We start from the raw sequence: 21,132 nt of genomic DNA on the forward strand, positions 1-21,132 counted from the left end.
TGGTGGGAGGCCAGCCTGCAGGGAGTGCGGCACGCGTTACTGCCCGGTGTCGGCTCTACCCGCACTCCACGCTTAAAGCTGGCTGTGTGTGGGTCCACAACTAACGTGCTCGAACTTGTGTCTTGTGCCAGAGCCTCTGGTCGACTGTCACCCAAGCAGTAAAACTTGACCTTTTGGAATCTTGAGTGACTTTCTTTGATGCTCACTGATAGACATTTCTTTTCATTTTTAAAAATTATGGTAAAATAGGAAAAAAAAAACCATAAAGCATATCAGCAGCAATATATATTACCATACTGCAGTACATACTTCACCACCATCGAGTTCCCAACCAGACCCTTTATCTCCATAAACAGCAGTTCCCCCAATACCACCCTACCTTCTGTCCTGCTTTCTAGTTCCAGCATTCACTCTCTGAATAGTGAAATCCTAGTGTGTTTGAGTGTATGATTGGCTTCTTTCTCGTAGTGTAATGTCTGTAAGGTTCCCACGTGTTGAAAATGTGTCAGAGCTGCACAGTGTTCCTCTGTGTGGGTGGGTGCCTGCCAGCCACATGGTCTGTTTATTCTCTGAGAGCCACCTGGCCTGTCTACCTTGGTCTGCTGGATAATGCTGCTGTGAACATCCTTGGCATGCAGATATTTTTGGGGTTCTCACTCTGACTTCTTTCGGGTGTAAGAACAAAAGTGGGATTTCTGGAGGAAGTAGTAACTTCAAAGACTACTTTGTGCTAGAAGTTGGACCCAGAGCCTCAGGTACGCTAGCACAGTTTGTAGGGTTCTCCACAGTCACGCACAGTTCGCACCCTCAGCAGCGTGTGAGGTTGGTTGCACCATATTCTCCCTGGCCCTTTCATCCTTGCCTCTTCTGTCCTCCTCCCGCCTCCCCTTGTCTCGCATGATGGGCGTCAGGCCTCCTTTCCACTCCATTCCTCTTTCCCTTTATCCATTTCTCTTCTGTCTCCCCTTCTCTCTGCTTCATAGTTTCTGTTTTGTGGTTTCAGGTGGTTTGGGCTTGTCGACCATCTTTCATGTACTTTTTTGGACCATTGAAGTATTTTTTTTCTCTTTTCCCCATCTATTTTAGTCAGTTATTTGCTTTTATACTCCTTGACAGTCTAAAATACCTTGCCAGAAAGTCACAGAATCCCTTCCTAGATGAGTTTTATACTGTCTCATGTCGTAAAACACGTTTCTTGAACTCTTTCCTCCATACATTCCTCTTAATACTCTTTTATCCAACAGCTCTGTAGATAATTCTCTCCTATTTTTCCGTGCTGAGATCCCAGGTAACACAGTTTGTGTTATACCTTGGCCATCTTGTGTTACACTGTGGCTTTTTGTAACCTATGAAAATACTTGATTTACTTTTGATATCAATGATCAAATTAAACATTTAATTATTTTTGAATTGTCAGTATGTGTTTAATCAATTTGATTTCCTTATTTTTAATTGCTGAGTAGTATTCCATTGTGTAAATGAACCACGATTTCTGTATCCATTCCTCAACTGAGGGACATCTGGGTTGTTTCTAGATTCTGGCTATTACAAATAAAGCTGCTGTGAATGGTTGAGCAAATATCCTTGTTGTGTACTTGAGCTTCTTTTGGATATATGCTTAGGAGTGGTATATCTGGATCTTGAGGAAGCGCTATTCCTAATTGTCTGAGAAAGTACCAGATTGATTTCCAAAGTGGTTGTACAAGTTTACATTCCCACCAGCAATGGAGGAGGGTTCCCCATTCTCCACAACCTCTCCAGCATGTGTTGTCACTTGAGTTTTTGATCTCAGCCATTCTGCTGGGTGTAAGATGAAATTTCAGGGTCATTTTGATTTGCATTTCCCTGATGACTAAGGATGTTGAGCATTTCTTCCAACGTTTCTCTGCCATTCGATGTTCCTCTATTGAGAATTCTCTGTTTAGCTCTGTCCCCATTTTTTTAATTGGAGTACTTTAGTTGTTACTGTTTAACTTCTTAAGATGAGGCAATGATTCTTTAATTGCCTTTGGAAATTAAGGGAAGACGCAGTTTTGAGATAAAATAAGTTGGGTTTGGCATGAGTATTGGTTACCTTTATTTTTAATAGAATTTTTTATTTATTACAATTTATTCACTTTGTATCGCAGCTGTAGCCCCACCCTGGCTCCCTCCCAATCCAGCCCTCTGTTGGTTACCTTTCTTAACGCTGTGACAAGACACTCCACCAAAGTGACTAAGAAAGGAAGATTTCTTGTAACTCATAGTTTGTGGGTACAGTCCTTCAGAGCGGGGAGGGTGTGGGGCAAGAGCAGCTCCAGCTGTGGCAGCAGGAGCCTGAGGCAGCTGGTCTTGTGACTTTTAGTCAGGAAGAGAGAGGGCACTTGACACCCTGCTTGATTTCTTCTTCTTGAGTCTTGACTCCAGCCCTTGGGGTGGTGACACCCATGTTCATGATGGGTCTCCCAGCTCTTCAGTTAAAGCTTTTTTGAACCTCCCCACCCCTCATGCTCAGAGGTGCACACCTGCGCGCGCACACACACACACACACACACATACATACACACACAGGTATGCTTCCATGGCAATTCCCAATTCAGTTGAGTCGACAATGAAGATGAACCAACAAGTTCATTTTTCATAGAAGCTCTGAGGCGATAGTAGCACATCTTTGACATTTATCTTGGCATCTTTCCGAATCTAGATACCAAGGAGGACTTCCTGCTGAAGGGTGTTGAAGATGCCATGATAGAGACAATTGCTCTTTGCCAGAGAAATTCACAGACTCTGAATCAGCAGCAACGAGAGGTAGGCTGATAACTGCATAGGCACTTAAAAACTTGTTCTGTCTGGAAACGAGGAGTTAATTCTGTTTCTGCTGCCCTCTTGGACACCTGGATTTAGTTTGTCTGGGCTTTAATCACTTCTGGTTGTTCCCAGGAGTGTAAGGCTCTTGACATTACTATCAGGAGTATCTGGCTCACCCCTCCTCTCCCACAGAGTCCTCACATCCATGGATTCAGCTTTGAAGTGTTAGGTGTGGACTGCTGAGAGCCTGTGGTGTCTGTGGGGTGGAATTTCTGTTTATGCTGGTGGTAGAAATGTTGGTTCTCAGCCTTGGCTACACATGGAAGTGGTGTGGGGCTTTGAAATATTTTATTACTGTGAAGTACCACCTGACAATCTCTGTGCCTATGACCCAGCCACCAGTATGTCCTAAAGCCCTGTACTTGATCTAGTGGTAGCCACGGTTAGGAAGCTCTGCTGCTAACAGCACAGACTGAACAAAAGTTAGTGCGTAAAATCAGGAAAGGTGCAGAGGAACTCTGGGTGCGGGTGATAGTTACAGCAGCATATGGAACAGAATCCAGAGCTGGGCTATCATCATATGGAACAGAATGCAGAGCTGGGTCCCTCATCATATAGAACAGAATGCAGAGTTGGGCCCTCGTCATATAGAACAGAATGCAGAGGTGGGCTCTCATCATATAGAATAGGTATGCAGAGCTCAGCTTCCTTGGGGAAGGATGGACCATCCAATTTCCTAAGGTCTAGCTTCAAGAAAATCCATAGTACTGCATTTTCTGGGGGCCTTCCTTCTCCAGGGAGATAGTCAAGGCAGTTCATGATCGAGCTTTGGAGTTACTTCTAGTTACTTCGCTGTCTATAGCAACAGTTCTTGCTCTCATTTTCTTCAATATGAAACAGAGAAAAAAAGTAAAGTGCCATTAAAACTCCCCCAAACTGAAGTAAAATAGGCGTAGGATGGCCAGCTGAGTTCACTAGGTTTAGAAGTAAAGTTGTAAGCGATGGTGTAGTTCAGTGATAGTGCACTTGCCTAATGTGTGAGGGCCTGGGTGTGTCAGCCCTCTAACAGAGTAAGTGGTAGCTCACACACAGCCTCACTTCCTGTGCCTGCCCCTCCCGTGCTCAGGGCCTCTTCCCATAGCCTCGCTTTCTGAAACAGGAAGCTAAGTTTAGTTTTCATATACATTTACTCTGTATATTAAAATAAAAAGGATACATCTTGGCATGTTTTCTGTGTTCATAATTTTGTGATTTACTATGTTTTTGTCAGGGATTGTTGAAATGTATTAGCTTGTTTTTTTGTGATAAAGATTGGAGAGCACAGAATTTGGAGCCAGTGTTAATACTGTGTTATCTTTGGCAAATTACTTATTTCTTTAAACCAAGTGAAGATACCTATGGCATAAGGTTATTATGAGAGCAAAACGAAAAATATGTGTAAGGTATTAAAATACAGTCCCTAATAGAAGTAATAAGTAGCTGGTAAACCTGTTTATCTCTCTCTGAGGTTGTTAACGCTAATGAGTTCTTCTGAACCTCCATTCTTGGTGTGTAATCACTGGAGGAAAAATAGCCTAATTCTTGGTCTGTGGATAACTGAAGAACAGGAGTGGAGTGGAGCCACTGCGGAGTGATTCATCCCTTCTCTGGTGCTTCTTAGAGCCTAGCAGGAAGCTTTCGTGGCTTGTTTGCACCCACAGTCTCCAGATATAAAAGGAATTATCATCCTTTGACCTCCTTATGCTTTCCAAAGCCTCTGTCTCCTCCGGTCAGATCCAGTATCCTCGTTGTCTGGTTTTGGCCAGTACATTTCCCCCGCTGAGGCCATGCCAATGCTTTGTTTGCTCTGATGATACAGGCCCTGTGGTTTCCACTCTTGGAGGCAATGATGGCACCACAGAAGCGGTCCAGCTCCACTGCTCCTCATCTGCACTGCGAAGGTAAACCCATCAGAACCACCTGCGCCAGGCCGCGCACCTCACCAACCCACTTTCTGTCTGCGAAACCTGCCGTGGCAGTTTTCCCTGGCGTATTCCTGTCCTTTCCCCAGGCCCTGTAGTCTCAGTCTCGCCCTGAGTATTTAGCTATAAAGTGTGTAGTCTTTGCAGCCGACTGACAGTCAGTTTTAAGATACCGAACTGGCCTTTGGTAAATTAAGTTTCTGTGTCAGGTGACTGTTTTCCCCTAACTAAAAAAAAGCAAAACTAGCCTTATTGTTAACGTTTTGTTCCGACAGCCCTGAAGGCTTTGACCATGCAAGTCCTAAACAGCATGGCGGCATTCATCGCCCTCCCGTCCATCTTACAAAGAATCTTGCAGGTGAGCTCCAAGGGCAGGGAGGTAAATACTGGTTGACTTCAGCTGATTTACCAGTAAATGAGGTTGAGGCGTATATCGCTTATGTTTTGGCATTACATAGATTTCTAACTGACCTTGAATCAGTCTGCTTCGTGTCACCCTCGGGGATAGCCTTACCTGCCATTGCTTCTTTGGGATTCACACACACATGTCCTGCTGGTGATAGCCCTGGGGACAGTGGTCACTTGTTTCTAGTGATCATACCTTCAGATTTAAAAAAAGAAGTAGGTGTAGGCATTCTAAGTAACGGTTGTTATTTCAGTTTTCTAGCTCATTCCAAAAATACCTCTATGTGGAAAACTCACCCCAGCTGTAAATCCTACTTAGCCTTTTGTCCAGAGTTATTCTAAGAAACACTTTTCTTGTTTTCTTTGGCAAAAAGACTTGAAACTTTCCAGCTTCATAAAAAAGAGAACACTAAAAATACTCTAAGCTGTGTTTTTAGAAATACCTGTGAACATTCTTGGAGAGACGGCAGGAATTATACTTAGACCCATCAGTCTGTCTTCTCTCACTTTATGTTCAGTAGTGACACACACACATACTCTCACACACAGTCCAATAGTGACAGGGTGCCATCGATCTGTCCCATTTGAATATCCCCCCCAGCTCTCCTAAGATCCCACAAGCTCTCCTTTCTGTGTGCTCTGAGGCTTCCGGGCAACCGTCTGATGAAGAGCTGTGCTTTCTCTCATCCTGTGCCCTGGCCATAGGAATTTAGTTCTCAGGGCATAGCTCCATTGTAGAGCCCTTGCTCGCCTGTGCAGACCTTTGGTTCATCCCCAGGAACGAGAGAAAAAAACATGAATACTGTGTATGTGGTTTTGTTTGTTTTGCCTTTTGAGACCAGTTTTACTGGGTAGCCCTGGGCGCCTTGATCTCACAGAGCTCTCCTACCTGTGTCTCCCAGCTGGGGTCAAAGGTGTGCACCAGCCCTCAGGTGTGTAGCTCCGCCTTCCGTCCTTGGCAGCTGTCACATATTGAGGAATTCTCCAGGGTAGACTATTTCCGCATGTGTAAGTGTGCTAATCACAAGGTTTGTAAACATGTAAAATAGCACAAGGAGAAGAGATGACTCTCAGCCCCAGGGCGGGCTCCTTCCTGTAGGCGCATTGTGCTTCGTGGCACTTTGGCCGCACACTGTGCTATGTAAACAGTAACAAAATTCTGCCTTTCCCTTTGCACAGCATCGTGTTACTGTTTGGGTTTCAAAAGAGACCTTTTTGATGCCTTATTATGCTTGGAAATCTCGGCTTTGACTTACATTAGCTTCATTATAATTGTCCTGCTTGCAGCAGTAATTAACTCCTCACCAGTCAGGAGGGTGCTGTGTTCTTAAACTTACTTATTTTTTTTTTGCTGTAATAACTTCCCCCCCGTATATGTATTTACAGATTATTAAATCTTTTTAGAGATAATCTTGTTCCTACCAATCTCCTGATAACCGGAAGGCAGCTACAAACACCTGGGCTGGCAGGGCGGGTGTGCAGCTCCCCTTGCATGCAGAAGCTGCGGGTCCAGTACCCAGCCCCACATCAAAGTCCTCCGTGGAGGTGTGTGCATGTAGAGCCGTCACCCTGGAGGTGGGGAAGAGGGTTACAAGTTCAAGCCCAGCCTGGGTCACAGCAGACCCTGTCTCAGAAAAGTAAAAATAATAAATCTGCTGACAAATGAGAAAAACCAATGGATAGAGACGTTGGGGGTGGCGCAGGCCAGGGCATTAGATGTGAGACCTCAGCTAGATCAGACAGTTGGGGAGGGGTGAGGATGGGAGGACTCCCAGCTAGGCCCCCCCGCAGGGTGTGCAGGGCTGGCCTAGACCTGGAACACATCTTCTTTTCTAAGTTCGCAGTTCCTCAGTGACAGGCTAAGCATATTCCTTGGGCTGCTTAGCTTTATTAGTGAGATGTCTGTTCCATAATGTCTGTTCATTTTTTTGTCTGAGGTATTTGCTTCCATGTCTGGGAGTTTGAAATATTCTCTCTATATTTTGATAAAATCCTTGATTGGGTATGTGTTTTGTAGATATTTCCACTTGCATCATATATTTATATATGTATATATATGTATGTGTATATGATATATGTAGCTGACCATTTCTCTTAGGTGCCACTGTGAATAGTAAGCTCTTGATGAGAAAGAAGTTGAGTTTCGTATGATCTCATTGGACCTCTCGGCTCTGCTTTTGTGTGTTCCTCATCAGTATTGTGGGTTTTCCCAGCTGGCCTCTAAGACCCCTTTATAAAAGACTGCTGTTATGTAGCTCACACTCTAGATTACCAGGCCACAGCCTCGTGTCGGTTCCACTCCAGTGAAGACTTCATAGTGGATGTCATCATATGGCAAGAGCTTGTGCAAAAGGGAATGATTGCACCCGCAGACCAAAAGCCAGAAACAATGCAGAATAGTGACCATTTACAGACCCCACCAGGTCCCAGCATTGCCGCACTGAGGACGTAGCATCCCACACCTGAACCTGTGGGTGGCAACCACACCATGTCCCAGTGCTCACGGTCCTTCTGATCCCTGAACAGTGAGCCCCTGCAGCCTTACGTTTCTAGAGAGCACGGTGCCATTCTGAACTTGCCTCAGCTTACTGTTCCAGTGAAAACATGTCTTCCGGCTTCACATCTCCAGCTCTCCGTAACTAACTTGAGTCAGTGTATTTTTTATGTTCATTTTAATCTGGCAGTGCCCCCGGGGAGAAGGTAAGGAGGGGCAGTTTTGTGTCTAAATAATTATTTAGACGTTTAGACACGCAGTTGCCCACACACAACTGAACTAAGGTAATTTTCCAGAAGATGGTCATATAGTGAGTGTTCTCAGAATGTTTTGACTGGTGCGTATTTATTCGGAGTGATCCCAGGGACCTGAATTATCTAGACTCTCTAGGAAAGTCAGAGGTTGATAAGTAAGGAAGCTTTTAAGGAACCCATGCTCATGTTACTACACTCTAAGTTAGAAAAACATAACTGGGTGGGGCAGGTGAGATGGTTTAGTGGGGAACGAAGTTTCATAACAAGCACGACAATTCAGAACTCAGTAAATGCAGAAGGATAAAGCTAACTCCATAAAGTTGTCCCTGGCCTCCACACACATACTGTGACACACACATGCTCCCTATCTCACACACATGCGTACACACACACACACACACACACACACCACATACACACACTCTCATCACATACACACACATGTCTACCTCCCCCCTCTTTCTCTCTCTCTCTCTCTCTCTCTCTCTCTCACACACACACACACACATTTAATGATAATAATAAATAAAATCAAGGATTTTTAAGCGGACACTGACATATGACTAAAGTCACTCTTGATTTCTAAGAAAGCTACTTCCGAGCATTATTCTGAGAAGATGAACTTGGTGTGTACACACTTTGATTGAGCCATGCTCATACTTTAAGATAATGCTCAGCTGGGAAACAGATCAAGCACACGTGTTAGAGTAAGTTCTCGAAAGCAGTAGGGGAAAGCAGCAACTGCGTCTTTTTCCGGTGTGCTTTTGAAATTGAATGTAGGCACCAAGTGTGTCTTCCTCCACAGTTAACAGCAAGTTTCAGAGAAACATCAGCAGGTTTTTTTAAAAATGAGAAGTAGCTGGATGCTACAGACTAAATATGAGAGCTGGTGGCTGCTGTGTGCTGTCCTCGAAGCCTCGCACTCAGCTCGAGTTCTGTAATCGATGTGTCGCCTCAGTATGAGTAGTTTCCTGGTTTCCCTCTTAAATTATGTATGCTGAAGCAAAATGTACTGAAGTAAATATAGACATGACCTATAAAGATGTCTTCTGAATTTAACCTTTTAAGACATCCCTGCTCTTCAGTCTGTATGGTCAAACTCTAGAACCATTAATATGGTTGCACACTGAAGGGCATGTTAGGACAGACGTTAAACTGGATTTTTAAGATAGTGCTATCACTTGACTCTGCGGCTAAGAAATAAGTGTATTTAATGGGAATTTCACCAGAGCACAATTAAATAAGGAAGAGGGGCATTAAGGAGATCTAATTTTTTATAGAAGGAGAAGAAAAAGAGGAAGTTGTCTGGTGGATACAAGCCTGACTGGCGAGTGATGGACCCGATGCAGGGGTCCTTAGCTCAGTGACATGCTCTCCAGCCGAGACAGACTCTTCTCACAACCCCAACTCACTGTCATTAGTACAAACTACAGAGCTGTTCTGTCCTTTCCATTTCTTCAGCACAGTCTCACAGCTGAGAGAACGAGGCACCCATGAGAGACAGCTCCACACTGCTCTACAGAACTAGCCCAGTGCTGGTCTCTGTTAGCGGCTGACTGCCTAGCCTTTCAGACTCCATGACTGAAAATGACCAACCCCTCGTGGTAAATGCACCAAGTTTTCTTTCTAAGCTCAGCTGCTCTTACACTGTGATTTACCACAAGGTTACCAGAGACATTTCTGACAGCTGTTAGTTTATCATTCAGTTTAGTTACCAGTGTTGTCTAACAAAAATTAAGTTTTTTATTTATCTATACTTGGGTGGACAGCATAAATACGAGAGACTATGAAAACGTGGTTTCTGAAGTTTCTGGATGCAGACTGCAGCCGTTTGGCATAACAGTTCTTTAACAGGTTTGCTGCTCTTGGCCTGAGCTCTTCATTCACTGAAGGTGTTGTAGGACTTCAGGGGTGTGTATTCAGTGGTCCTGCAGCCCTGTCAGGTTCTGAGAACCCCCAAAGACACAAACCCCTTCTATAAAAGCATGCGCTTGTCTAAAACCTGCAGCCCTCCCACTTACGTCTCAACGGTTTGATTTTTGTGGCTCTGCAGCCCAAGCCGGTGTTAAACTCAGCATCCTCCTCCCTCCACCTCCCCAGAACTAGAACCACAAGTGACCACACCTGGTGCAGTGTAAGCGATATGTGAATCGTTGTGGTGAAGCCGTGTTGTTTAGGAAACAGGGACAGCAAAGAAGTCTCTACATGCGCATACACCACCTGCTCTGTCGGCTTTTGTGTGTGCCTGGCTGAATTGTATGCTAGTGCCCGGTCATGGAGTGAGCAGGCAGTGTAAGCGCTTTGCCTGTGTTTGACAGATTCTACTCTTTAACAAGGAGCATCTGCTTCCATCATTGTTGTGTGCCTAGACTTCTCTATTTGACAAAGTCGTTTGTGTTGTGCATAACCTCATGTTAGAGGTTACCACACCCGTTTGTTAGCAATTCCTAAAAGTGTAATTACCAACCTAGTCATAGATACAGTCTGAAGGGGCACAGGATATGCTTTACGGTGAAAACTGCATAATACATTTTGGATAAAGCTGTTTGTCAGTAGCATATACCTGCAACCATAAAAATGCCATCTAGTCTGTAATTCCCTTTCTGGAGATGTCCTCTTTAAAAAAATGAACCAGAGATTCAGACCAAGATTACAGTCATCAGCTTGGATAACGGTGAGTGGGGCTGGGAAAGAGGAGAGCCCAGACATAACAGCTTAGAATGACTAGGAAAAACATTGTATCTTAACATGACTCATATTCTGTAGTTATTCAGAAATACTTGATGATGCCAGAGGGTACTCACAATACAACGTCAAGTAAAACAGAGTTGTGAGATGATCAGACTGTATACACTAAGAGATGCATCCTCTTCCATTCTTTCCGAAACAAGGCTGAGGCAATGCCTGCCAAGTGTCAGCCATCTCTGGATGGGTGGATTGCAGTTTGGAGGTTTTGAGGAGGTCCAAAAAACACTTAATTTTCGGGGGGTTATGCATAATAAATAAGTGGCTTGGCGTACCTTCTATGAAAAGTAGTAGAGAGAACTTGGGTTTCTAATTAGCTGTAATTTAGCAGTAATGGCTTTATTAGGGGAAAACATGCTGAAATCTGTCTCCAAAACTCTGGGGGATGTAGTTGGTTTGAACAAAGAGGCAGCAAAATATGGGTGCTGAAGGATTGCTGTACAGATTCTGGTATTCTTAGCTGTGTTGCTTTTCATTCAGTGGATACATCGGAGAGAGAGTTGGTGTTTAAATAGAGAGAAGCTTCTGAGAGAAGTGATTTTAAAAAAAAAGTTAGATTAGACTTGCAAAGAAAATGGTCATAGAAGACTTGGGTCACCTCCATCTTATTTTCCAAAAGTTGGAGCTGTCTGCAGAGAAATAGATTAAGCCTCTTTTAGAGACGGCTCACAGAACAGTGTGTTGTGACTGTTAGTGCCTAGGTTAGCCGTGGGAGCTCATACCTGCAAACCTGGCTCTCAGGAGGATTGCAGGTTTGGTGCCAGCTGGGGCTACAGAGTGAGGTGCTGTCCCAGGGGAAACACTACCAACATAGCAAACACTTAAAGTGGTGGTAAAATACCAGGAAGCATAACAATTAGCACTTTTTCTGAATAGGACCCAGTTTATGGAAAAGGAAAACTTGGAGAAATCCAGGGCCTTATCCTGGGGATGCTGGACACCTTTAACTATGAGCAGGTGAGTAAGCTGCTTGCATCCACGTCTGTCTTAGGATAGAAAAATAATGTATGTTTCTTTTCTATTCTTTTCTTATGTTTGAACATTTTTGTCTTTGAAAATTATTACTTACTAAAATAAGGTAGATTGAGGTACATATGTACATTTCTCTACTTTTAAGTTTCTTGTGAACTTAACTTATACTTCCCAGACACACACAGAGAGAAAGAGAATATTGAAGTACGTCTTACTTATTTTTTGATTCATTGGCAATCAGACCAGTATTTTATTTTCAAAATGGAAGTATTATAAACTTGCTAGGTAAATGATTAAGTAAAAAATTCTCTAATCCGAGACTGGAGAGGTGGCTCAGAGGTTAAGAGCACTGGCTGCTCTTCCAGAGGTCATGATTTCAATTCCCAGCAACCACATGGTGGCTCACAACCATCTGAAATAAAATCTGGTGCCCTCTTCTGGCATGCAGGTGTATGTGCAAACACACATTGGATACATAATAAATAAATAAATATTTAAAAAAATTTTAATCCATAAAAGGGGGAAGTATAATTATAGAAAATAGTAAGGTAAAATTAAGTATTCTGAAACATTATTGCTACTAACTAGAAATAGTCATTGTTCTTTTCTTAACTCAAAATTGCTTTTATAGCTTTTAAAACCAGTGAGAGCCACTTTGACTTTGTTCACTTTTTCCCTTGGGAAAGGACCAGGTGCTGTGTATGTGTGTTGATACAGTCTCTGCTTTCTATTAAGAAAGACAAAAGAGCAGAGAAAGAAATTAGGGAAACAACACCCTTCACAATAGCCACAAATGACATAAAGTACCTTGGTGTAACCCTAACCAAGCAAGTCATAGACTTGTATGAAAAAAATTTCAAGTCTCTGAAGAAAGAATTAGAAGAAGATATCAGAAGATGGAAAGATCTCCCATGCTCATGGCTTGGCAGGATTAACCTAGTAAAAATGGCCATCTTACCAAAAGCAATTTACAGATTCAATGCAATTCCCAGCAAATTACCAACACAATTCTTTACAGACCTGGAAAGAAAAATTCTCAACTTCATATGGAATAACAAGAAACAAGAATTGCTAAAACAATCCTCTACAATAAAAGATCTTCTGGAGGTATCTCCATCCTTGATCTTAAGCTGTACTATAGAGCAACAGTAATAAAAACTGCATGGTACTGGCATAGAAACAGAATGGTGGATCACTGGAACCGAATAGAAAACCCAGAAATAAACCCACACACTTATGGACACCTGATCTTTGACAAAGACGCCAAAACCATACAATGGAAAAAAGATAGCATCTTCAACAAATGGTGCTGGTCTAACTGGATATCTACGTGTAGAAAAATGAAAATAGATCCATACTTATCACCCTGCACAAAACTGAAGTCCAAGTGGATCAAAGACCTCAGCATAAAACCAGACACATTAAATCAGTTAGAAGAAAAAGTGGGGAAGAGCCTAGAACTCATTTTAGTAGGTTTATCCTATAGTATATGTCTATATGAGTGAGTATATACCGTGTGTGTCTTTCTGCTTCTGGGATAGCTCACTCAGGATGATCCTTTCCAGTTCCCACCATTTACCTGCAAATTTCATGATTTCCTTATTTTTCATTGCTGAGTAATATTCCATTATGTAGATGTACCACAATTTCTGTGCCCACTCCTCAGTTGAGGGGCATCATTGGTACAGGAGAAAACTTCCTGAACAGAACATCAACAGCACAGGCTCTAAGAGCAATCAATAAATGGGACCTCATGAAACTGAAAAGCTTCTGTAAAGCAAAGGACACCATCATCAAAACAAAACGAATGCCTACAGATTGGGAAAGAATCTTCACCAACCCTTTATCTGACCAGAAGGCTAATATCCAGTATATATAAAGAACTAAAGAAGCTGAAAAGCAACAAACCAAGTAATCCACTTAAAAAATAGGGAACAGAGCTAAACAGAGAATTCTCGATAGAGGAATATCAAATGGCAGAGAAACATTTAAATGCTCAACCTCAGTAGCCATTAGGGAAATGCAAATCAAAACGACACTAAGATTTCACCTTACACCCATCAGAATGGCCAAGATGAAAAACTTAAGTGACAACACATGCTGGAGAGGTTGTGGAGAAAGGGGAACACTCCTCCACTGCTGGTGGGAATGTAAACTTGTACAACCACTCTGGAAATCAATCTGGCACTTCCTCAGACAACTAGGAATAGTGCTTCCTCAAGATCCAGCCATACCACTCCTAGGCATATATCCAAAAGAGGCTCAAGTACACAATAAGGACATTTGCTCAACCATGTTTGTGGCAGCTTTATTTGTAATAGCCAGAAGCTGGAAACAGCCCAGATGCCCCTCAACTGAGGAATGGGCACAGAAATTGTGGTACATCTACATAATGGAATATTACTCAGCAATGAAAAATAAGGAAATCATGAAATTTGCAGGTAAATGGTGGGAACTGGAAAGGATCATCCTGAGTGAGCTATCCCAGAAGCAGAAAGACACATACGGTATATACTCACTCATATAGACATATACTATAGGATAAACCTACTAAAATCTGTACATCTAAAGAAATTAATCAAGAGGGAGGACCCTAACTAAAATGCTCAATCTCCATCCCGAAAGGCAAAGAGGATGGACATCAGAAGAAGAAGAAAACAGGAAACAAGTTAGGAGCCTCCCACAGAGGGCCTCTGAAAGGCTCTGCCCTGCAGACTGTCAAAGCAGATGCTGAGACTTATGGCCAACTGTTGGGTAGAGTGCGTGGAATCTTATGTAAGAAGTGGGAAATAGTAAGATCTGGAGAGGACAGGAACCCCACAATGAGAGCAACAGAACCAGAAAATTTGATCACAGGGGTCTTTCCTGAGACTCATACTCTAACCAAGTACCATGCATGGAGATAACCTAAAACCCCTGCACAGATGTAGCCTATGGCAGTTCAGTGTCCAGGTGGGTTCCATAGTAATGGGAAGAGGGACTGCCTCTGACATAAACTGATTGGCCTGCTCTTTGATCAACTCCCCCTGAGGGGGGAGGAGCCTTACCAGGCCACAGAAGATGACAATGCAGCCACTCCTAGTGAAATCTGATAGACTAAGATCAGAAGGAAGGGGAGGGGTACCTCCCCTATCAGTGGACTTGGGGAGGGGCATGCATAAAGAAGGGGGAGGGAAGGTGGAATTGGGAGGGGAGGAGGGAAGGGTTCATGGGGGGATACAAAGTGAATAATGTGTAATTAATAAAAGTTAAAAAAGTCACTATCCCCAAAACATACACAAGAGAAAAGTATTTGATAAACAAAACCGAAAGAAAAATTAAAAAAAAAAAAAAAGAATTTATGAGTGAGAAGAAGAAAAAATTGAGAGGCAGAGTTTTTTTAAAATATCCTTAAGAATTAAAGATTTTCATTGCTGAGTAATATTCCATTGTATAGATGTACCACAATTTCTGCATCCATTTTTCAGTTGAGGGGCATCTGGGCTGTTTCCAGCTTCTGGCTATTACAAATAAAGCTGCTACAAATATGGTTGAGCAAATGTCCTTTTTGTGTACTTGAGCCTCTTTTGGATATATGCCTAGGAGTGGTATGGCTGGATCTTGAGGAAGCGCTATTCCTAGTTGTCTGAGGAAGTGCCAGATTGATTTCCAGAGTGGTTGTACAAGTTCACATTCCCACCAGCAGTGGAGGAGGGTTCCCCTTTCTCCACAACCTCTCCAGCATGTGTTGTCACTTGAGGTTTTGATCTTGGCAAGGAAATCATGAAATTTGCAGGTAAATGGTGGGATCTGGAAACGATCATCCTGAGTGAGCTATCCCAGAAGCAGAAGGTATATACTCACTCATATAGACATATACTATAGGATAAACCTACTAAAATCTGTACACCTAAAGAAACTAATCAAGAGGGAGGACTCTGGCTAAAATGCTCAATCCCCATCCCGAAAGGCAAAGAGGATGGACACCAGAAGAAGAAGAAAACAGGAAACAAGTTAGGAGCCTCCCACAGAGGGCCTCTGAAAGGCTCTGCCCTGCAGACTATCAAAGCAGATGTTGAGACTTATGGCCAAACTTTGGGCAGAATGCAGGGAATCTTATGAAAGAAGTGGGAAATAATAGTAAGATCTGGAGAGGACAGGAGGTCCACAAGGAGAGCAATAGAACCAAAAAATTTGAGTATAGGGGTCTTTCCTGAGACTCATACTCTAACCAAGTACCATGCATGGAGATAACCTGGAACCCCTGCACAGATGTAGCCCATGGCAGTTCAGTGTCCAGGTGGGTTCCATAGTAATGGGAACAGGGACTGTCTCTGACATGAACTGATTGGTTGGCTCTTCGATCAACTCCCCCTGAGTGGGGAGCAGCCTTACCAGGCCACAGAGGAGGACAATGCAGCCACACCTGATGAGACCTAACAGACTAGGATCAGAAGGAAGAAAAAGAACCCCCCCCCCTCCACCAGTGGACTTGGGGAGGGGCGTGTGTGGAGAAGGGGAAGGAAGGAAGGAAGGGAGTGGGAGGGGAGGAGAGAGGGACCTAGAGGGGGAATACAAAGTAAATAAAGTGTAATTTAAAATAAAATAAAAAAAGAATTAAAGTTTTGCCCCCAGATGGCACAGGGAGACTCAATGCCCCCACAGATACAGACCCTGAGAAGGTGGGGAGGGAGGAGCTGAGCACAGCAGACTCACTGTGGAGCCTAGAAAAGGAGAGAAGATAGAGCTAATTGGAAGAAATTAGCATGCCTTGACAGTTAAGTAGAGGTTTTGCATTTGAGTTAAAGTTGAAGAGTTAAACTGTATAACAAAGAGGTGAGCTTTGCCCAGCTCTGTCTTTCCCTGGCTGGATGTCTCAATGATCTATGTGAAGGTTGAGAACTGATATAGTGTGAGAGCACTCTACAAGCATAGGCAGCCCCAAAGTGACCAAATGTGCATCTTCGAAATGTCTTAATGACAGATGGCAGGGTCTTGAGCAGCTTCAAATGACTTTTAAGTGCTGATCAGAAAATGAGATCTTTGCCCAAGGGAGATGAACACTGAGTAATGACCATTAGCTCTCCACTGAGCGGCTATCTGAAACACTGCCGTGCAGCAGTTTGAGCAAGAGGCCAGGGATCGAGGCTGTTCTTCTCACAGCTGTCAGCTGTGGAGAGAGAAGTTATAAATGCACAGAGTAGATTTGGCCTTACCGAGTCATCTGAAAGCTCCTGTACTGAGTTAAGCCACAGAAGGACCACACACATTGCTTGGGAGCTGGTGCAGACCTGAGCATTTTAATGTCTACATCATTGTCACTGCACGGGAAGGGCCCCTGCTTGAGTGTATGAGTTTGTATGTTGGCTTGTCTCGCCTTCTGTAGAGTGCTCTAATTTTGGTTGTGACGTGTTTCGTTAATCCTGTCTTTCATTTGAACCCTTTCTCCTTTGTTTGACCTTTCATAGACCTTGCTAGAAACAACAACCAACCTTCTGAACCAAGATCTCCATTGGTCACTGTGTAACCTGAGAGCTTCAGTCTCCAGAGGGCTCAATCCCAAACAGGATTACTGTTCCATATGTTTACAGCAGTACAAAAGACGCCAGGAAATGGCCGATGAAATTATCGTCTTTAGGTAAGGAGTGCAAACTCTCATGGTAGCAGCGGAGCAATAGTACCTGTGACCACGCAGCCCCAGTCAGCGATAAAGCAGTGGACCAGACAGCCAGAGTTCCTTCGCCGCGGCCTTCACAGTCCGAACGGGAGCCGGGAGGGGGGAACTAAGGGTCTCAGACATCCTCTAAGTCAGAGTGAAGACGAAAATAAGCACAAGGTAGCAGAACGAGAGGATGATGTGTTGTCAGACAACACTCAGACACATACATGAATGCATGAGTGGATGAATGAATGCAGGCTGAACAAGTATGCAGTAAAATGCCATACACTAAACAAACATAACTAAAAGACAGCAGGCTGAACAAGCCATGAGAAACAAGCCAGTAATTAGTGTCCTCAGCGGCCTCTGCTTCAGTCCCTGCCTTGAGTCCCTGCCCTGTGTTACCTCACTGATGGTGGCATGAGAGTTGTAAGCTGAGATAAACACTTTCTTCCCAGGTTGCTTTTAGTCATAGGCTTAGTTCCTTTTTTATTTCTGTGATAAGACAGCACAACTAAGGCAACTCATTAAAGAAGGAATTTATTGGTGGGGGGTGCTTACAGTTTCAGAGGGTGAGTCCTTGTTGCGCAGGGCAGGAGCATGGTGGCAGGCAGGCAGGCATGGTGCTGGAGTGGCCAAATGCTTATATCCTGATCCACAAGTAAGAGGCAAAGAGAGCTACTGGGGCTTTGGAAATCTTAGAGCCCACTCAGAGTAACACATCTTCTACAAGGCTGCTCTCCCCAATCCTTCCCAAACAGTTCCACCAACTGGGGACCAAAACATTCAAATAGATGAGCCTGTGGAGGCCATTTTCATTCAAACCATCACAGTCACGGTGTTTTATCACTGCAATTGAAACCCTGAGAAAGACACTACTGCGTACCAGATCTGTTCATCAGGATGAGGAGCAGCCTGAGCACAGGGATGAAACTTGAAGCAGTGATGGCTACAGTGATGGAAAAAAGAATAAAACACGCAGAGACATACAGAAGCTTAGGGGTGTTCTATACAGCATTGTTAGGATGCTATATAAAATGGCATATATGCTATATGATATGACTTATGAACAGACAACTTTGAAACATAATTAAAATGTAATTACTTATTACATTTAATAAAAATAAAAGAGCATACAGGGAAGGGGGTATTAGCAGCTACTAATTTATAGGAAACAGATGGGGCGTGCCTCCCTGTTTAAATGATGTTTGAGTGATTTTAAGATGTAAGGAAGTGTCTAATTTGTAGGGTGTGTTCTGCCAGATGTTGGGGATATGCAGGCTGTCAGACAGTGTCCTTACTGGCATACTTCAGGGGCAGTGAGTGGGTAGCACAGCAGGTCTTGACAGTGAGGAGAAAATGACAGAAGGGGTACCCAAGGAAAAACAAAAGCTAAGCAGGCAGGGATATTGGGTTCTTGTACAAAGTTGGACTTTGTTCTGAGAAGGCAGTGGGTAGTTTTGAGGGTAGAAGTGCTATTTTACGGGTCAGCGGTTACTGTGTTGAGAATAGACTCTGGAGGGTCAAGGAAAGAAGCAAAATGGACAGTAAGGCTACTTCAGTAACCCAGATGTGAAATGGCCCAATGCAGTCAATAGCAAAGAACTCAGAAGTGGAAATTCTGGCTATCATGTGAAGGCAGCACTATCATGTGATCGGATTGCCTGTGGGTGTGCTTACCATGTGCAAGGCAGAAAACAGTCCAGGGTGACTCCAAAGTTCTACCTGAGAAACTGGAAGAACATACTTGCTACTATTGAGATGCAGAATGTTAGATAAAAGAATGCGATGGAAATAGAGTTGGTGGAAGTCAGAAACTTGGGCTTTGGGTGTGTGAAATTAAGACTTCTATTGGATACTCGGGTGGAGTTCTCAAGGAGACAGACAGTTAGCTAGGAGTGATGGAAAGACTGCTGGGAGTCAGGAGCTTATGGCATTTTAAAAGTTAGGAAGTAGAAATTATCACTGAAGGAGCAGGACTAGGTAGAGGAAAGATAAATGTACGAGAAGAAACAGCATTGAGAAGGGAAACTAGACAAGAGGAGAGAAATGGACTGCCTTCTAGACTCATCCAGTGTTTCTGCTTAGAGAAGGGGGATCCAGAAATGACCACCGAGAGGCATCCTTGGTAGCCAGCCTCTGGGATGTAGAGCGTGGCACTTTGCTGGTGTTTCAGGTCAGTGTGCCTTGAATATGGTCATGGCACTCATGATATTATCAGGCTACTTAAACAACTATTTCTGTCATTAAAAAAAAAAAAAAACTACCTGAAAATAACTATGAAAATGCTGTAGTTTGAGAATGAACACTCTCAGCTCAGCTTCTGCAGTCTGGAAGCATGCCCACTCACAACTTAAGAATTCAAGTAGGAGAGAGACTAGGTTCTTGAAAAGGGAGGACCTCAGTGAGCACAGGCCCTGGTCTGACTCTTGTCCCCGAATAGCAGCCACTAGTTCATTTGAGGTACCACACACAAGTGTACTCTGTCACAGTTCATGGTTATGGGTCTTATACCAAGGGAAAGTACAAACTTTTTGTCTTCATTTTATAGCTGTGGCCATTTGTATCATTCATTCTGTCTGCAAAGCAAGGAATGCACCCTAGAAACTGAGGGTCAAACAAGATGGACATGTTACAAGTGCAGCTCAAGTAACAAAGCTGGCAAACTCAGTGAGAATCCTTCTGAAAGCAAGAAGGGGCGGATAACCTCATCCCAGGTAAGGCTTGTTTTGGAGATGCCGTGACCTTCCTTTGCTAGTCCGGTCGGTGTTGCCTATTCTGTCAGGTCCCCCAGTCTCCTGACGGATACCAAATTGCGCAGCGTCTCTTGCTTACTGCTGCTCAGAGCTGAGGAGCTTGTCATCTCTGATCAGCACTGACAACCTGATGAAACCTGTTTCGCTTTTGAAGCGTGGGGCCCAGGTCAGCGGCAGAGAAGATAGGCACCCTGTCAGGGACCTCTGACAGAGTGGCAGGCAGCGAAGGTAGTGAGCGCATGCCAATACTGATAAGCACTTAACTCGGCAAGAGGGCAGAGTCACCACTCGGTTGGAGCTGGTGCCGGACAAGGTGTTGCTTGTATGCTTGGCGCATGTCTCCTTTCCTTAAAGAGCTTGGTGCAGAGTGTTCATCTCAGCAATGTTCCGTTGCCCATGGAGACCGAGGGATCTTACCAGTTACGAAGAGGCTGTGGGGCAGGATGCTCCCTATTGCTCCCAGGTTTGAGGACACACAACCTGACAACAGGAGGGGTTAAGTGAGAGGTTATCAGGACTGCCCTTGACCTTTGAACTGACACAGTTGCTGCCGCCTGTCTTTTCCTCAGTGCCACACAAGCCCCAGTTGACCCCATTTCTATGTCACCGTTTTATCCATTTTACAGGAGCACGGAAACAAAGTCATGGGCTCCTCTCCCAGATAATTATTTATCATATCTGTACTCCAGGGATAGGAATTCTGATTTTGTCTTTAATATCTGTGTTTGCCCGGTTTTTAATTGAACAGTATGTCAGTATCTAACTGTGCCAGATGTGAATGAAATAGTATACAGGTAAGATAAACAAAATTGTGTCTTGGCGATTTATAGCCATGAAGTTACAAGCAGAGTTTGAATAACTGTTCTCAACTCTTTATGTGATCCCTTCCGAACTCTAGTTCTCTCAGTTACCTGGACATTGGCTGCCTGCCCAGGAAGTCAGTGCCCTAACTTCCCAGAGTTTGATGGTCAGTCCCGTAAGACTGTCCCCATGCCATACACAGTCCCACTGCTCTCCTAGGACAAGGTTGAAGACAGCTGAGCATGGCAGGTCCTGTGCCCTCTGTCTGAGCCCACCATTCAACACCTTCACCAGTCCAGAAGCTCTGAAAGCCTGTCAT

The 21,132-nt window shown here is 43.8% G+C and overlaps 1 protein-coding gene across 1 annotated transcript in view; it reads left to right on the forward strand.

Moving 5' to 3' along the window:
- Positions 1-21,132, forward strand: part of Vps8 (VPS8 subunit of CORVET complex) — a 215,747-nt gene that overhangs the window by 149,160 nt on the left and 45,455 nt on the right. Inside the window, exons 39-44 of the mRNA XM_060370095.1 lie at positions 2,684-2,787; positions 4,646-4,727; positions 5,024-5,106; positions 11,523-11,603; positions 17,066-17,235; positions 19,808-19,973. Of these exons, the coding sequence (XP_060226078.1) occupies positions 2,684-2,787; positions 4,646-4,727; positions 5,024-5,106; positions 11,523-11,603; positions 17,066-17,235; positions 19,808-19,973 (686 nt within the window). The remainder of the gene's footprint in view (positions 1-2,683; positions 2,788-4,645; positions 4,728-5,023; positions 5,107-11,522; positions 11,604-17,065; positions 17,236-19,807; positions 19,974-21,132) is intronic.

This window comes from Meriones unguiculatus, chromosome 17 (genome assembly GCF_030254825.1).
Source record: "Meriones unguiculatus strain TT.TT164.6M chromosome 17, Bangor_MerUng_6.1, whole genome shotgun sequence".
Taxonomy (NCBI): Eukaryota; Metazoa; Chordata; class Mammalia; order Rodentia; family Muridae; genus Meriones; species Meriones unguiculatus.